The 17,509-nt window shown below is 41.8% G+C and overlaps 1 protein-coding gene across 1 annotated transcript in view; it reads left to right on the top strand.

Annotated features, from left to right (window-relative positions):
- sik2b (salt-inducible kinase 2b) overlaps positions 1-16,291 on the top strand; it is a 31,287-nt gene extending 14,996 nt beyond the window's left edge. Inside the window, exons 5-15 of the mRNA XM_079482210.1 lie at positions 2,044-2,168; positions 2,495-2,618; positions 5,822-6,042; positions 7,271-7,423; positions 7,523-7,681; positions 9,345-9,576; positions 9,724-10,008; positions 11,261-11,421; positions 13,059-13,169; positions 13,350-13,441; positions 13,525-16,291. Coding sequence (XP_079338336.1) covers positions 2,044-2,168; positions 2,495-2,618; positions 5,822-6,042; positions 7,271-7,423; positions 7,523-7,681; positions 9,345-9,576; positions 9,724-10,008; positions 11,261-11,421; positions 13,059-13,169; positions 13,350-13,441; positions 13,525-14,047 — 2,186 coding nt within the window. The 3' untranslated portion in view covers positions 14,048-16,291. The remainder of the gene's footprint in view (positions 1-2,043; positions 2,169-2,494; positions 2,619-5,821; positions 6,043-7,270; positions 7,424-7,522; positions 7,682-9,344; positions 9,577-9,723; positions 10,009-11,260; positions 11,422-13,058; positions 13,170-13,349; positions 13,442-13,524) is intronic.
- Positions 16,292-17,509: the final 1,218 nt, after the last annotated feature.

The raw sequence follows: 17,509 nt of genomic DNA, 5'->3' as shown, positions 1-17,509 counted from the left end.
TTATTCATTCTTGTTGACATTAATATACTTATCATATGCCAGTAATTATTTTTGTTGTGAACAGACTTTGAAGCGCTTCCGCATATAATAGAAAGAAGAACTGGATGATCTGGTCAACCTCACTAATGAATTAGTTTGTCGTTGGCTGAATACTATTATCATCATGACTCATCCCAAACAAATCACTTATAGGCAGATCAGGTGCATCTTCCGTGTAGATATCACAGTCGTGTCCTCCCACATAGAACAGAGTTCACTTTTAGGAACAGATTCAAGTGAATGGCCTTTGTATTTAAGCAAAGTCAACTGTCACCCACAAGGAGTATCAGATTTCTTCTTTGTTTAAAAGCCATATTTGGCCATCTCGCACCACTTCTGGCTTCTGGCAGCGCTGGCTGTTATATCTAATCTCTGAGCACTTTGCAAAGCTCCTCCAGCTCATTAAAGCCAGAGTGAGGTGGTGATGATGATGGTTTAAATTTTAAGGGTTTACCATGTTTGATCCTCTTACATATACTGCTCATCCTGTGTGGCAGCTTAGCCATCCAATATGTTCTTTACCGGCAGAGTGTGTTGTATAACATTTGCCAGTAGAGGAATGTAGCGTGAATGGCATAGATTGTCACATTTGACACGGCTAAAACGAATATTATAGTTAGTTTTACATGTAATGCAATGTGTGTAAATGATTTAAGGTTAAAAAACATTGTATTTTCCACATTCCCTGCATGTTTGTATCTACTCTTTGGAGTTAAAGGTTATCGTTCTGTAAAGCGAGGTGTGCTATGATTGGCCAGTTAACCAGTGCGTAGTGGTTGGTCGAATATTGCAAGCTTATTACGGAAATGTAATGCCTCATACCATATTTGGAACATCAGGTTCCAAAGCAATTGTACTGACAGGTATGCCCACCTTTCTTGCGTTTACATTTGGGTGGTCTCAGTCGAATCATACCACGAACCGACGTAGATTTGTGGGGGTGTAGTTACACGAGACGTTTCAGGCAGGTCTGGGTGAGCATTCGCTTTTAGATAGAAAGCTTCTTTTGTTCCGACATTTTAATTATTGCAATTTTGCCTGTCTAATACATGCATGGGCAACTTATAACAAACCAAAGACACAGAAAAACAAGTATTCGCGCCATATGACCCATTTAATAATTTGGTTTATGTATATAAATTCAAATTTTTGTACAAAAACTTCATGCTATTCTGTGAGCTCTAGGAAATGTGTCCAGAAATATGCCTTTGTTATTAGAGAAGGATGTTTTAGCGGGGTGTGTACTCGATTCGGTCATGGCTAATATGCGGCACACATCACACCTCAGGTTCAACAGCGAACACATACATCTAACAATATTCCTCTCAAGTTTAAAATCAAAATATTGTTTCTATTAGCATTTATAACTGGAGAAACAGGTCAAAATATCGAAAAGAGGCTCTGTTTTTTTTTCAGACCTCAAATACTGCAAAGAAAAGAAGTTCATATTCACTTTTAAGCAATACAACAGTCATATCTGTATATGTATTTAGGAACATGTCATGTCACGCTGTCAGTCTTTCACATTGCTGTTGGATGACTTTACAGTATGTCACTCCTCAGGGTTGATTTTGTTAAAATTCAACAGACATTGGACTGGAATGGCCACAGTAAATCTAATATTCATGAAATTTGGAATGGTCTCTTCACTTTATTTCGCAGCTGTATTTGAAGTATTAATATTGATTGAAAATCATGTCTTTTATTGACTTTACCGGTATATTGTGACACCCCTACCAGTCTTTTTTAATTCTACTGGGCATTCATTTAATATAAAGAAAAATATTGTGAACGAAATTATTATACCAATCCTACAGCACGGGCAGGACAAACTTTCCTTCCAACTTAGGAACACAGCAAACCTTCATTAGTTCAATCAATATTGTATAGAAAGTTTTTTCGTTTGTTGTCCCCTGAAGCTGAAATACGAGCTGTATCCTTGAGCACAACCGTAGCCAAGCCTGTCAGTTTCATTCTTATCTCAAAACTGCTTCTCTCTTCCAGATTTCGGTTTTGGAAACTTCTTCCAGCCTGGAAAGCCCCTGGCCACGTGGTGCGGGAGTCCTCCATACGCTGCTCCAGAAGTGTTCGAGGGCCAGCAGTATGAGGGACCCCAACTTGACATCTGGGTAAGAACATTCTCCGCTCATCTACGTAAGAAGCTAATCTATCCATGCAGTGGATGTAAAGTAAACGCGCAGTAAATGATTAGCGAGTCTGCTATTTGTGTTACCACCTATTCAACCTTTGAGAACTCTGCTGACGTCAAAGCGTAAACCAAACACCCCGTGGTCTCCGAGAGGGCGATAGAGATCAGATCATGTGAAAGCTGTCTCGCTCTGTATTTACTGTTACCGTTAAGTGCATGCACCTGTACGTTTGCACAACGTGACCGTGTGCTCCGGCACTGAGATGTTCACAGGGTTTAACTGACGCTGTGTGTGTGTTCCTACAGAGCATGGGGGTGGTCCTGTACGTGCTGGTGTGCGGCGCTCTGCCCTTCGATGGCCCCTCTCTTCCCGTTCTGCGGCAGCGCGTTCTGGAGGGTCGTTTCCGTATCCCTTACTTCATGACAGAAGGTGAGATGGTCTCCATAGCCACAGAGCCGCCGAGAGATGTTTTTTGACGGCAGACGCTGTGTTTGCATGAAACTCAAGACCGGTCAATTAAAACATTCCATAAGTTCTTGGCTGCAGTTTGCATGTGTCTGGACTGTGTATAAAACAGAATGACTGTAGTTGGTAAGAGATGTTGAGCTGGATGGTAGAAACAGGTCAAGATGGTTAGCTGATAACTGGTGGACTAGTTCAAAAAGGTTGTATTTGTTAGCATTAGTTAATACGTTAGCTAACATGAACTAACAATGAGATATATTTACTTTAAGTAAATTATCAGATGCTTTCGTCCAAAGTGACTTACAAATGAGAACTCAAAGCTAGCATAATTATACAGAGCTTACTTAATACACACAAGTAAACTAGTCATGCAGGCAAACTACCGAATTTCAAATAATTACAAAGTTTTAGTAGTGATTCTTGCCCCCTGCGGAATAAAAATGCAGCAGTCAACACTGGCTCTGCAAGTCATGAATGGCAGGATCATGTTCAAAGGAGACAGAAGGAAAAGAAAGCTGAGGTGAGACGGGGCAAAGGGTATGAGGCAAGGCAGGTTAGACTATACAGTCAGTTCGTGACAGGATCTGAGAGGCAGGGCTGCAGGGCTTTTGACGTAAGACTCTGAATGTCACATTCGCTCATTCTACATGAGCTTTACTCGCTGTGATTAAGCATGCATCAAGGAACCCAAGGACGAGCGAACACAAGTTAACCTACTGCTGCTGCCAAGATCTGCTCTGATCAGAGGAGGGGGCGGTAGTAGGGGTCATTTGGTTTAAGACATTAAACAATTGAGTCATGTTGGGAATGTTGGAGTGTAACTCGAACCCTCAACCGTCCCCGGATGAAGCCAAGCATCATTCTCCGAAAGAGAAGAACAGCATATGCTTTTCCATTACATTTCCTTTTCGAATGTTGTAATCGCACTGGATTTCACCCCAACGGAGTGTGGACCCCACCTCCGTGTACACTCAGCCATGACTCGAAGCACGCACCACAGACTGCACGCTACATGGTTTGCACACGCAACAGGGTGGAAGGTTACGAGAGCCTTGTGTGGTGTTGAAGGGAGTGATTGTGAATGGGAGAAATACATTTCCAGAATTATCCTGGCTGTTACACTGAGGTCTCAAGATTTGATGGAAAATCCAGGAACTTTCAAAGTAAACATATATACATATGCATATGCATGCGGTTTTATTGTGTCATAGTCTTGTAGGTAATTGTGTAGTTTTTTTTTAGGATCTATTGACAGAAATGCAATATAATAAACATAACTATGTCTTCAGAGGTATATAAAAACCTCACGTAATGAAGTGTTATGTTTTTATTACCTTAGAATGAGCTATTTCTGACTAAATACACCGCAGATCCACTTGCATGGAATTCGCCATGTTGTTTCTACAGTAGCAAAACTGCTCAAAAGTTTTTTTAATTGTTTTATTTATTTCTTTTGCGTGAACCCCTTAATAGAAATCCAGAAAAAACAAAGCTATACATACACAGTTTTGAGAGAGCTTCTTTAAGAAAACATCCAGATATCAACTTGAATGTGTCGTATTTTATAGTCATAAATAATGTCAGTTTTGTAGAAATGTACACTAAATGGTAAGTTGTCATATTTGAGTGGAAAATTAGATTTCGATTTTTGGCAGTGAAAGAGGAAGTATCTCTAAGATGTCCTTTTCTGACTGATCAATTAAGTTAGGCTTGGTTCAGGGTTCTGCTCATTTTCAGAAAAAATAAAAACAACACCAAACCATCATTGTGAAACATGATGGACAGAGTGAAACTGTGTGAAGCTGCTTTGAAAAGCGTGGACGAATGAATCCTGTGATTCACAGCAAAACAGCAAAATTCCACACAGTAGAGATGGGTCATGTAACATAGTTCAAACAGGAATAAATGAGTTACAGAGTGTATGAAACACATGAAAGTGATCAGGGTCCAGGACACAAGCCCAATGGAGTGCTAAGATGCTATGTCCCACATACCACTAAAGCAAAATACCAACAATATTCTTGAACTGAAACTGATTTGTGTTAAAAAATACATTCAGACCATTGAGGTTATAGTCCTCAATCCAAGTTTTTAGATATGATGTTTTCAACGCCTGATGCCAAATCGATATCTGCTGTGGAGACCATAGCAACCAGTGTCAGATAAAATCCTAACTATAAAAAAATTGTGATAGCAGTAACATTAGAGTTTTGAGTAAATTTTGTGTTCATATGATATCAACAATTTTTGCTTTGTAATAGATGAAAGGTTGTAGATCCCGCGTTTGCAGTTTAACTGTAGCCGTGCAGCCACTCTGGACGCTCTGGTCAACGAGCTGTCCAGCAACCGTCAACCCAACGGGTAAACAGGATGAGCGAGACTTGTATCCCACGGACGCATCGCGGTCAGCGCCGAGCTCTCTCACACACGGCACCGCCGTGACGTCAGTTTCATTCAGCCCAGCTGAGTCACACACGGCTGTTTGTCAAGGGCACAGGCGGCAGACAAAAGACCTTGCGCATTCTCGGATGAGATAATGTGTTTTTGGGGCAGTCGTGGCCTAATGATTAGAGACTTAGACTTCTAACTCAAACGTTGCCGGTTCAAGCCTCAGTACCAGCAGGGATTGTAGGTGGGGGGAGTGAATGATCAGCGCTCTACTCCACCGTCAATACCACGGCTGAGGATGAGACCCTTGAGCAAGGCACCGATCCTCCAACAGCTCCCCGGGGCGCGTTTCGGTTATGGGTCACCATAAATGACAAATAGGTCACTTCACTTTCACTTGTGGGTTTGGCTTGGTTTAGTCCCTGGTGTTCTCTCTCGCCATGACAGGGGAGTATTTGTTGGGCTGTTTTCTGCGGGGGTTGCTGACAGACTGTGACGGACAGTGGACGGTACATGCTGTCACCACTTCTGTGCTCCAGGCCAAACTGTATCTCTCAGTTGAAGCAGTGTTTACCCTGAAGCCAACACACAGTGACCTTTTCAGCTTGAGATTGTACAGAGCTGTTTTTCTTACTGCAGAGACAGGCACAGACATATGTGTTTTTATGCATCTGGCAGACACAATGCATATTAAAGATGTATAAGGAGAATGCATGTGATGTTTTATACTCCATTTACGCAATGATACGAGAGATTATTTATTTGTTTTTCATATGTAGACTGTGAGCATCTGATCAGGAGGATGTTGGTGTTGGACCCCTCTAAGCGTCTGTCCATAGGACAAATAAAGGACCACAAGTGGATGGTTATGGAGGTGCCCGTGCAGAGACGTATGTTATATCAGCAGACCGCTGAAGGAGAGGCTGGGGTGGGAGAATACAGTGAACAGGTTCTCAGGTTAATGCACAGCCTGGGGATCGACCAGCACAAGACTATAGAGGTGAGGTCACATACATAAATTGCTACTGAAAATGGTCGTGGGTGGATGGTAATAAATGTCAACTTCCAGAGGGTATTTTGAATAATTATGCAGTCATTTTTAATAACTATTTGTTATACCGCATGGCCAAACGAAACATTTTTTAATTCTCCCTAATATTGTTTAAAACCTTTATGACTTTTTCTTCTGTGGAACACAAAAGATGATATTTTGAGAAATATCACCGTGGTTTTGTGTCCATACAATGGAAGTCAATGGGGGGCAGTTTAGTTTCATTCCTTACATTCTTAAAAATATCCAGAGAGGAATGGAATTAGATGAGGGTGAATAAAAGATGAGAGACTATCCCTAAAAAATGATATAAATACACCAAAAATATTTATATTTTCCTTATCCGTTCATGTTCATCGGCAACAATTAATGGACTTTTTATGTGCCATCAACCCTCATGTTATTGCCTTTTCAAACATTGATCATTGAAAGCAGGATTGTATTCTTTTTTTTAAATATAAACTACTATGCAGAACACCCTAAAGCTCCCTGCCTAGTCCACTCAGATCATTTATGGAAAGCAAGTTGTGAAAACAGGTCAACCAGAAGTCTTGATGTCACAATCATGAGAACACTAACATGTGACTGTCCACATTTACATATAAATGCCTGTTCAGTATTCAGCAACAGTTACTCATCTCATAAGGTTAGCAGGTCATTCATGTTTATATTCTTATGCGTATATAAGCCTTGAAAGAACAGTTCACCCAAAACCGCAAAATGTTATCTTCATTTAGTCACCCTCAAGTTTGACTACCATAGTAGCTTTATACATTACTTTGTTCCGTTGCTCACAAAAGACGAGATTTTGATGAATGTAGAAAAGCAAACAGTTATGGGGCACTTTTGACTACCATTGTAATTTCTAATATGGTTGTCAATGGTGGCCAAGAACTGTTTGGTTACAAGCATTCTTCCAAATATATTTTTCTGGGTCCATTGGAACAAACAATGTATGCAGATTTGGAACTCGAGGGTGAGTAAATGATGACAGAATTTTTTTTGGGTGAAGTATCCCTTTAAAAGTACAGTAACAAGACCTCAGGAGAGAGTGGAAATCAAGGTTAAATGACGTTTTAGTTTCAAGAAACCAAGACTATGTTTTTTCCTTCCGTCCACTTATAATCAAAGCTGAAGTGTTCAAATGGAATTCTTATTTCTCTGTTTCCGTCCGCAGTCTCTTCAGAATAAGAGTTACAATCATTTTGCTGCTATCTACTACTTACTGGTTGAGAGGTTAAAGGCGCACCGTTGCAGTTTCCCCGTAGAGACCAGACTCGATGCCCGCCAGAGACGACCCAGTACGATTGCCGAGCAGACCCTTGTCAAGGTAACCATTTTCAATTTGCGTCTGAAAATGACAATTCCAACAGCAGTCTAACAAGATGTTTGCCAAGCTATAACTCGCATCTCTTCCTCCGTGCTGCAGGCGAGCAGCGCTGCTCCTCAGGTGAGCCACCTGCCACAGAACGTACGTCTGCTGCGATCCCCTGCAGTGCCCCATGCCTCTGCAGAATCCTTCACATTCCCACAATCCTCTTGTGCTGCTGAACACGGCTTCATGGGGGAGGAAGTTGGAACTCCCAAAGTAAGTGACAGCGCTGATGTGTTAATGCAAACCATTGAATCTGACTTCTGACTCCCCCCATCCGCACCTCTTCCCTACAATGTTGTTAAGCATCTTCAGTCCATCCAAGGTCAGGCAGTGGGTCTGGCTGTTTGCTCAAGCCCCTCATCACGCCCGCTCCCCGTGGAGCCGTTTGTTCTGTGTCATTTCTGACAGACGGCCAGATCCGCTGCCAGCTTGGCACACAACACAAGAATTACGGCACAGCTCTCTCGCTCCGTCTCCCTCGCCCATAAAACAGAAAAGAGCCCATCTAGATTTTTATCTGTCTCAAGCAGGATGAATCTGTTAGACTCTTTGATGTCACCGTCTCTTTAAAAGGCTCACATAAACACTTCGTTTTAGTGCCTTAGGGAGAGGTTGTTTACTTTAAAGGTGTTTAGTTTCCTTCAGTCTTTTTGGTCTCTGTCTCTTTCTGATGGCGAGGCGAGCGCGTTTCCCCCCGAGGCCGTTCACAGCTGCTTGGCTTACATAAGCGAGCAAGACTTTAGCCGTGACACATTGGACGTGACAGCTGTCGGCTCAGTCGCTTTCTCTGTCACCAACAAATTCTTTTCGAACCTTATATTTGTAAAATCATCATTTTGGAATGGCCCTTCGCCTGTAATCAAAACCAGAGAGGGTCCGGTGAGAGAACATCAGATCTGTAGCTTGATCTCATCATGTATGACATGACCCCTCGAGGAAAGGGGGGCAGGGATTACATAATTTGCTCGGAGTCCACATGATCACACTGTTTGCGCGTGAGCACAGACGGACTGGGCACTGTGATTGGCTAAGGGCAGAGTGAAGAAATCCAGCGGCTCTGTGGCTGTCCTTACAGCATTCCTGGCCCAGCGTGCCACAGGAAACTCGGCTCAGGAATGGTACAACTGCGGCTCTGACTCAGACCGCTCTGTGACTGTAGTTTCTCCAAACGCTCATCCAGATGATCCGTGTCGGTTGAGCGAGTGTGTGTTTGATGGCAGCGTGCTCGGTCTGAGAGGCTTCGACTGCCCTCACAGCCAAAACACACTTCCTGTCCCTGCATTCCAGACTTCCACCCCCTCCTCTCCGCCTCGCTCATTCTTCTGAGCGAAAAGCCGGGGAGAGGTAATAAAAGTAGGTGGAAAGAGAGAGACAGGAGCTTATGTTTATATGTATTTGATCATCAGAGGATTTGTTGATGAAGCCCGGTCTGTCTGTCTGCGCACAGCACGTGAAGTTAGCATGCACTCCTGACTGAATGGAAATGTGCCTCCGGTATTGTGAGTGACACATGAGGGCAGATGGGAGATTAGAGCTTGTTCTGTGGAAACGGAGTGCTTGCCGTACAAAAGAAAATAAAAACACATATCTATATATTATGACATATGTAGTATACCTAAAACTAAAGATGTCACTCTTATGAAAATGCCCGAAATGGCAGATTTGTTTTACTTGTTTTAAACATAAACTTACTCAATGCTTATGTGTGTCAATGCGTAAATTAAACTCCTAAAGAAAAGAAGGATTTGTCACTTACAGAAAATAAGCTTGCATTATTTCTCAATCCACTTCTTGCTTCTCCTCTCAATAATTAGCTCATATGTGCTTTTTTTCAATGGATAAAAACCATATTCATGGATCCATGAACTGTTTTCAGGTCAACGGCTGCATGCTGGACCCCGTGCCTCCATTAGCTGTTAGAAAATCCAGCGTTTCGTCTCCCAGCAACATGATGGTGACATCTATAGATGAGGGCATTGAGACGGAGGAGTTGGACACAGAAGAAGACCCCGCCCACATGTTTAATGCCTATCAGACGACACGCTTCGGTCAGCGCAGACACACGCTGTCAGAGGTCACCAACCAACCAGCAGTGCTAACCAGTGCAGGTCAGCTGAATTTAGTAATTTTCTACATGCGATCATAAAAGCAGAAAGAAATACTCGTAATAATAATGATCATTGAAGAGTTTCACTGTTATATCACTTTAGTGTTAAAAGTACTCATGTTAGTTCTTTCGTGCTTTCTCGTCCAAGGTAAACTGTTCAGCATCGGTCAGAACCCTTCCCTAGGTAGCGCGGATTCAGAGTATGACATGTGCTCCATGCACAGTGACCTCAGTCTGCTGGAAGACACGCCCTCTCTTAACGAGGTGGCTTTAGCCAACACGCCCGTCACCCGGATGACTCCGCCCTTCATCAGCGCTCAGCCAGCTAACCCCGCCATGCAGGCTCTGAACGCCCAGAGGAGAGAGACGCACAACCGCTCTCCCATCAGCTTCCGTGAGGGCCGCAGGGCGTCAGACACCTCACTCACACAAGGTAACAAACAGCTTGACACCATCTGCTGTAGGTGACTCTGTCTATCTGGAGGAGCAAATCTTGACATGACTTTACAAAGCCACCTAAATCTCTGATCTGATTCACAGCCTAAAAACAGAGTTAGTAGCTCTACTGCAAAATGCAGGATCTTGGATTTTTTTTAGGATAGCTTAAAAGCTGCCTTGGTATTGTCCCAAATAAAATATCTACGAAATAGCATTTTGAGGCCGTATATAAATATTGTATATAAACATTTTATTCTGTACTTAAATAGTTAAATGTACTGATAATGTATGATTTTACTTATATACAGTATTTGTGTTTGAAGTGTATTTTTATAATTTGAAAGAATCATAAATTCTTTCAAATTGGTCACTTATGAGATGCCTCCTTGTACAGCAGCGTAGCTGCCCACTAGTTAAAGGGATTCAAGTTCACCCAAAAAATACAAATTGTGTCATTATTTATTCACCCTCATGTGATTCAAAACTGTATTTCACTCTTTCTTCTGTGGAACACAAAAGATATTTTAAGATTTTTCTTTTTGTGGAAACATATAGGGTCCAGTATTGTTTGGTTACCAACATTCTTCAAAATATCTTCTTTTTGTTTTCGGAAGAAAAAAAGAAAGTCACACAGGTTTGAAATAACAAGAGGGTGTGTAAATAAAAGATTTTTAAATATTTTTGTGAACTGTTTATTTAACTTAATAGAGCTTCTATATGCATTCAAATACCTACATTCAAATATTTGTATGCTATTCTTGCGTGCTGATTCTCTCTCACTTATTATTTTCACACGCTCTCTTTCTCTCTTCGTTTGTCTCCTGTTTTGCTCTAAATGTACCGCCCCACGGTCAGATGATTCATTGAGTCAATCAGAGAACGCTTTGAAGATTGGGCCAACGCGGCCCTTTAGAGAGCTCTCTCGTCCTGTGGCCCGAATAATTACCCCTAATCACTTGAAGCCCTAAAATAACCCGAGGAGTCTTTTTTCAACCCATCTACGCTCTTCTGCTCAGCAGCAGAGGAGTTAAGAGTCACTAAAGACTATTTTAATGCATACTCAAATGATTAATATGGCTGGAATACATTGATTTGTATTGATTATGTACGTTTGGTGAGGTCGCATGGTCAGACGTGTCTTCCTTGTTAAAATGTCCAAATAATCATGGATAATCGGGTGGATAGCATCCGACTGCATCTGTTTATTATCAATAAGTAATAAGGTTATTGTTCATTTCTCATTGTAGGTTTGGTGGCCTTCAGGCAGCACTTGCAAAATCTGGCACGGACCAAAGGGATCCTGGAGCTGAATAAGGTGTACGAGCAGATGGGCTCTGGAGAAAGCCCTTCCCTGGGACTGCTGAACCCTCACGTCCATCCACATGATTTACTGGACCCCACACTACAGGTCAGTCCTACACGAGGTGCAAATGGAATTCAATTCATGTGGGCTGACCTGAGATCAGTTTAGCGGATCTTTTGTGAGGAATATAGGGGGGTTTCACCAAATAAACCATTTCATATCTCAGTAACAGTACATGTAATTTTCTAATTAAGGAAATTGTAGCAACTGTGAATGAAATATATTTGATACAACGTGGCCTGATGGGTAAAGACCTTTCACATGACTTGAATGTTCTTCTAAACACACGCATCATGCGATGCTTTGACCTCTGTTTGAAAAGCAGTACAGACAAAACGTTTAGTGTCACTTGCTCATTCTTAATAATATTTTTCACATAAAGGTTTCTAGAAGGACATGTAATTTTGGGACTTGTTTTGTGACTAAAGATGATCCAAAATAAATCATGCTCTGTCATATTAGCATCTACTAAGAAGCCTATGTACTATTACATCACACGTATTGTCTAGTTTATTTAGTCTAGAAAATAAACAGCTTCCCCCTGCGTACTGAATTGGCCCGTATGATTCCAAGAAATCTGTACCTGCATACAGTGCATTGCGAGTTACTCATGTGAAACATGTCAGAGTGGCCTTACTTGAACTCGTGTACCCCTTTAACCTCTCTACTGACACATAGACAGCCCCGCTTATGTAATGACTGCAGATGAAGCAGCTAATTGTCAGTTGTTTACGGTCCATCCGGGAAGCCCTGTGAATGCCGACATTGTTGAATAACAGGCTGGTGACTGGTGCCCGTTGCTCCCATGCAGGCTCACCGAAGACTGAGATTTAGTGTGAATCCATGAATAAATACCCCTGGGAATAAACCGTGGGGATTGTGCACAGAGCAGGCGCCAGTGTCTGGATCCATCAAGAGGAACGATTTATTGCACAAAAGTTACTCTTTCATAGACATTTGGACATCGGTTGTGCTTTATTAAAGTGTCAACGTTGGATCGCATAATTATTTTAAATACCTTTAGGAGAAATAGAAAGAGACACAAATGAGGACAGAATAGTGCTGTTGATAAATCTTAAAGTGATCGTTCACCTGAAAATAAAAATTCTGTCACCCTCACTTTTGAGACAAATGTTGAGATTTCTTGAGAAAGAAGCGGTCTTGAGAAAAGGTCTCCATTACAAATAATTAGGCTCATTTGTGAATAACTAAGCCATATTAAAGAAACTTAACATTTTCTAGAGTTTGGAATAGTTATACATGAATATACAGTACAGTATATTCATGTAAACTATCCAAACGGTGAGAAATATCTTTGAGCATATTTTAATGCTTGTTTATCTTGTTTTTAAACCGTTTGTTGAGGCCCTTTGGTTGAGAAACACTCTCCTATGTCCTATAAACCCTGATGGATTCTATTTAGTTAGACTAGTTGAGGTTACTGCTAATGTGGTATGTGAAAATGATCCTCCATTAGAGGCATGTTGCATTGTGCAAATGAATTACTGGAGCAGACTGGCATGTTTCTCCCAGAATCCCTCTGGGTCAGTGGACGGCTATTCAGCCTTTTTATTAACAGAGTAATGAATTCATGCATTCGAGAGCACGGTCGCTGATGTGGTGGACTAGCCCGGCACTGACATCTCTCTCTTTTTCTCTCTCTCTCTGTGTGTGTGGTTTAGGAGGAAAGAGGTCACCAGCATGACATGGCTCTGTGCTCCGGTGGAACACACCCTGCTCTGTTGTCAAGGAGACAGAGTCTGGAGCCGCAGTACCTCTCACATAGAATACAGGTGAACAACACGCATTTGCTAATATGAAGATACAAGGTTTCAGAAAGATATCATCGATGTATTGATATATACTGTATATATAGATAAAGAATAAGTGTTTCATAAAAAAGTAAAGAATACTGAAAATGTCTCCAAAATGTGTAAGAAAGTTTAGTAAGTCCGCTGTGTGCATCTGTACAGAAAGCTACTCTGATGGCAAACAGCCCCAGCAGTTGCCAGATGTTCTGCAAAGAAACCCCTCGCAGTCTGGAGCAGCAACTGCAGGAAAACAGGTACTACATTTTACCTCCTTAAATCCTTCATAAGGTGTCAAACCAGAGATCCGTGCATCATTCTCCATGTGTCTGATCCGCAGGCTGCAACAGAAACGCCTTTATCTTCACAAGCAATCCCAGATGCAAGCTTACTTCAATCAAATGCACATTGTGGAGGACCCTTACGCTCCCTGTGCGACTCTTGGGCACCAGGATTCTGGAGCTCCTCCTCAGCCACAGGGTTCAATAGCACCAGCACATCAACAGCAGTCGTCCCCTCCGTATGTGCATGCACAGTCCCTTGGCCCTCTAATGGAGCCCAATCCGGAAGCCCTAGCATACGATCCCTACCTTGGTCATTACCCTCAGATGCATCTGCCGCCTCTGCCGCAAGGCTTTTCCACTCAACAACAAGAACCTCTGAACTACACCTACACCACGTGTGAATCTGGCCCTGCACTCTACCAGGAGCAACATGACTATACTCTTGATCCCGGTCAACCACCTCCACCGGGGGCGTCAGAGGGCGCTCGCTACGAAGGGCTGCCTTTGGGCGATACCTTTCTGGACAGCGAAATGATGGAAACTGTAGACTCCCAGCACGGTTTTGTGTTGGTGAACTAAACCAAGACACTCGTCAAAACAACCAGTATTACCTTGATGTGACTCACTACGGATGATTGGTAGAGAGGGATTAAGGAACAGGGATGGATGGGGTTGTGGCGAACGTGAGCTGTAATCTTTTTCGTTTATGAAACTCCTCCCTACCGCCCTCCTCATTCCGCAGCGGTCCCACCTGCTTCTCTCTCTTAGAATAGAGGGCCGTATGACGTGGCATCAGTGCCAGAGCCGGGTCGTCTGTTCCACGGGACGTCCGTGTGTGTGGGAGGGGGCTCACCTCCTCTTTCCGCCAGAGCCCGTCGCCTTTGAGCTGACCGCAGGATAGAAGCTGCTCGCTACGCACTGTATGTAGCACAAAGACAGCCTTGATCTGCAATACGGAGCCTGCTATAGAGCACAATTCAGTGTGAAACAGTTTCGTACCAATTCTGAACAAAACTTTGGAAAGACTGCTTGTAACTGTGCACACTTGACAAGTACAATGTTAGTTGAAACTTATGGCAATATTGAAGCAATATACTGAAACATGAAGCCATAAATAGTAAAAGGTTAGCAGCGGATGTTTCTCAACTCTTGTGGATACAACTGTGATTTTTCACTGGATTTTCCCTTCATGCCCATCGTAAAGGCTGTTTAGGACCACAACAGTGTTATTTTGCTTGCTAATATTACAGTTCCTCAGCATCGGCACACGTGAAGGGATGAGTCACGACTCTACATGGTGATGATTAATGGGGAGTGGTTTGGATGTCAGGTGACCTCCATATGCTTTGTTAGTGTGGGCATGAATTTATATGATTAAGAGCATCTAATTATTATCTTATTGGTCATACGAAACCATCAGCGTTCAAATATTGCAATAAATGTCCACGTTTAGTCACGAGACACTGGATTACGGCCAATCAATTGCATTACAAACAAGAGATTTTTAGCAGCGCTTGAACTTGACATTTACAATCTGTGACTGAACGCTGATATTAACAACTTTTGGTACTTTGTAACTTTAAGAACACGTATTCAGTTACAAAGGCAGACCATGTACTGGAGCACTTTGTGACGGAAGCGAATGAAAATGTAGCTGAGGAGACGGCAGAGGGGTGAGGTCAACCTGCTCTGCTAGTTTCGTCGACTAAGGCCGCGTTCACACTTGACTTATTTTTTGAAGCAGGTAGTGTCAGTTTTACATTATAATCTTATGGAGTAAGCTGTGTTTTCTAAAAAGTCCTGAATGCTTTTTTAAACGCCAGCGTCTTTTTCTGCAGCTCAGAGCTTTTTTTAAGGTAAAAAAACACCCTACATCAAGCACCTTTTTCACAGCTAACCGATGACAGAGACCTGTCGTTTCCATAACATGCATGGAACCAGATTGGTCAAGAAGTCTCAAGCTCAAAAAAAATAATTGTTGCAGAAACACCGGTTGGAGCATAGTTTTGTTTAAATTGAAGTTAAATTTTCAGTTTCAATAACTTATTGAAGTTTTGAAATATGTAATTGGTTATTGCAAAGACACTCTCTGTTTATAATTCAAGTAAAATTCTATTAAGCTGTCTATGAAGCCTGTTTCTCTAATCTGTCTTTGTGCACAAATGCTATTTTTTTTAACATTGCCGGCTGCTATTTGTATCCTCAACGATTGCGAGCATTTCTTTTACCAAAAAGCCTCATTGTCAACTTTTCTTGTCAAAAACGAAGTCAAATGTGAACACAGCCTAATACACACAAACTCATCTCTTTCCAATAACGTACTGCCCACAAACCACAATCTCTTAAAGAAGGATGCCAAGAGAGTGAGACCCGCATACCGTGTGTAAAGTAGGGGTATGAAAGTGCTTTGGAAATGCAACAAATATCGTATTTAATGTGATAGTGTTCGGTGTGCCTTTTTTAAGTTAAGATTTTTTTCCGGTTTGATTCTAGATCAATAGTTACAGGACATACGTAGACCGGGTTTTACAAAGGTACGAAACCAAAGTCCCCTCAGAAGTGTACCTGTGTAACCCCACCGTGTGGAGTTTAGAGCGTCTCTATCAGTGCTTTTTTTTGGTCAATCAGTATATGCTGTTGAAAAGTATTAATAGCAATATTTCTAATGAATAGGAGGACAGATGAGTGAATGTGTTGCCATACCATAATCACACACCTGCTGGCGAACACTATTCCTTAGATATCCAATTCTACATTTACCTTCATGGTTTTTGACCACACATAAGCTAACGTGCTGTTAAAATAAAACAAAGTTTATTATTAACTATTGTGCTTCTGTTGATTTTCTTCTGGTGGGAATTGTAGTTTTACAACTGGCATTGTTTGTCGCTGTTACCAAAGCAGGTTTTGAATAGCTTGTTTACATTCAGGAGCACAAAAGGAATTTCAGACAACATCATTGAATGGAAAAGATGAATGCTGGTTTTGTGTCTAAGGGAGGGGGTGGGGTTGAGTTTAATTATGAGCAAATTTTCCTTTCCAATCTTTCAATTCCCTATTAGAAAGTGTCAATTAATGTGCCGGCCAGAGTTCACACTCAGAGAGAATTTCCTCTTATGCTTTGATTTTCACATGACCCTCATTCACACTTGCATGCACTCTCTCTCTCTCCCGGTTGCCAGATAGCTCACCGCACAGGAATGCTTACAAATTACACAACAGAGAAACAGTTGGTTTTTCAACATTGTTCTCAAAATCATCAACCACTGAATAGTTCTGCAAACTGAAATTCAAACTCAAATCAGATCATTTCAGGTGGGGGAGAGACTTTTTTTTGCTGTCAATTTTATATGTAATGAGTCCGACTTCATTTAAGTTTTATTTGATTTAGTTTTGTTTAGTTCAAGCAATAGGTCATCCCATTGTTTACTCATCCTCATGCTGCTTCATACTCATATGCTGTTATTTTCTGTGGACCACAATTTGAGTTCATATTGACAATTGGCTGTTAACATCTTTGGTTTTGTTTTATAGGATTAGAAAGCACCAAAACTAAAAACTTCCAGTCCAAAGATAAAATATTTTTAAACTAAACTGCATTACTTGCCACTCACTTTGTCAAATGGTTGCATTGTTTGTTTTTCTTTGGTTAAAGTCAAATGAAATGGTAAATTGTAGGAGCTGTTGTAAATTTGTGAAAGCATTTCCGATGACAATTACGTGCTCCCTACTGGTCTCGTCTTCACATATGGGTTTGTGTAACGACTGCATTATATACTGATGTAAACACGCTCTCATTTGCAGACGGCCCCTCAAAAAATGAACACCTGACAATTAAAAAACGTAACGATAAGACAAATGTGCATGCAATGAACAATGATTATATAACATGAAACATTTTTCCTAACCAGAATATCTGCTTGACCAACCCCCCCCCCCCCAAAAGTCCAGCCAGCCTAGAACCGGCCATGACCACAGTGCATCACCTCCAGTTCCTGCCAAATTTAGTGACGAAACCACGCAATCCAACGCTGTTGATAA

The sequence above is a fragment of the Barbatula barbatula genome, assembly GCF_947034865.1.
Source record: "Barbatula barbatula genome assembly, chromosome: 19".
NCBI classification, from domain to species: Eukaryota; Metazoa; Chordata; class Actinopteri; order Cypriniformes; family Nemacheilidae; genus Barbatula; species Barbatula barbatula.
The sequence above is the reverse complement of the archived record's forward strand: the minus strand, read 5'-3'. Positions and strand labels throughout refer to the sequence as shown.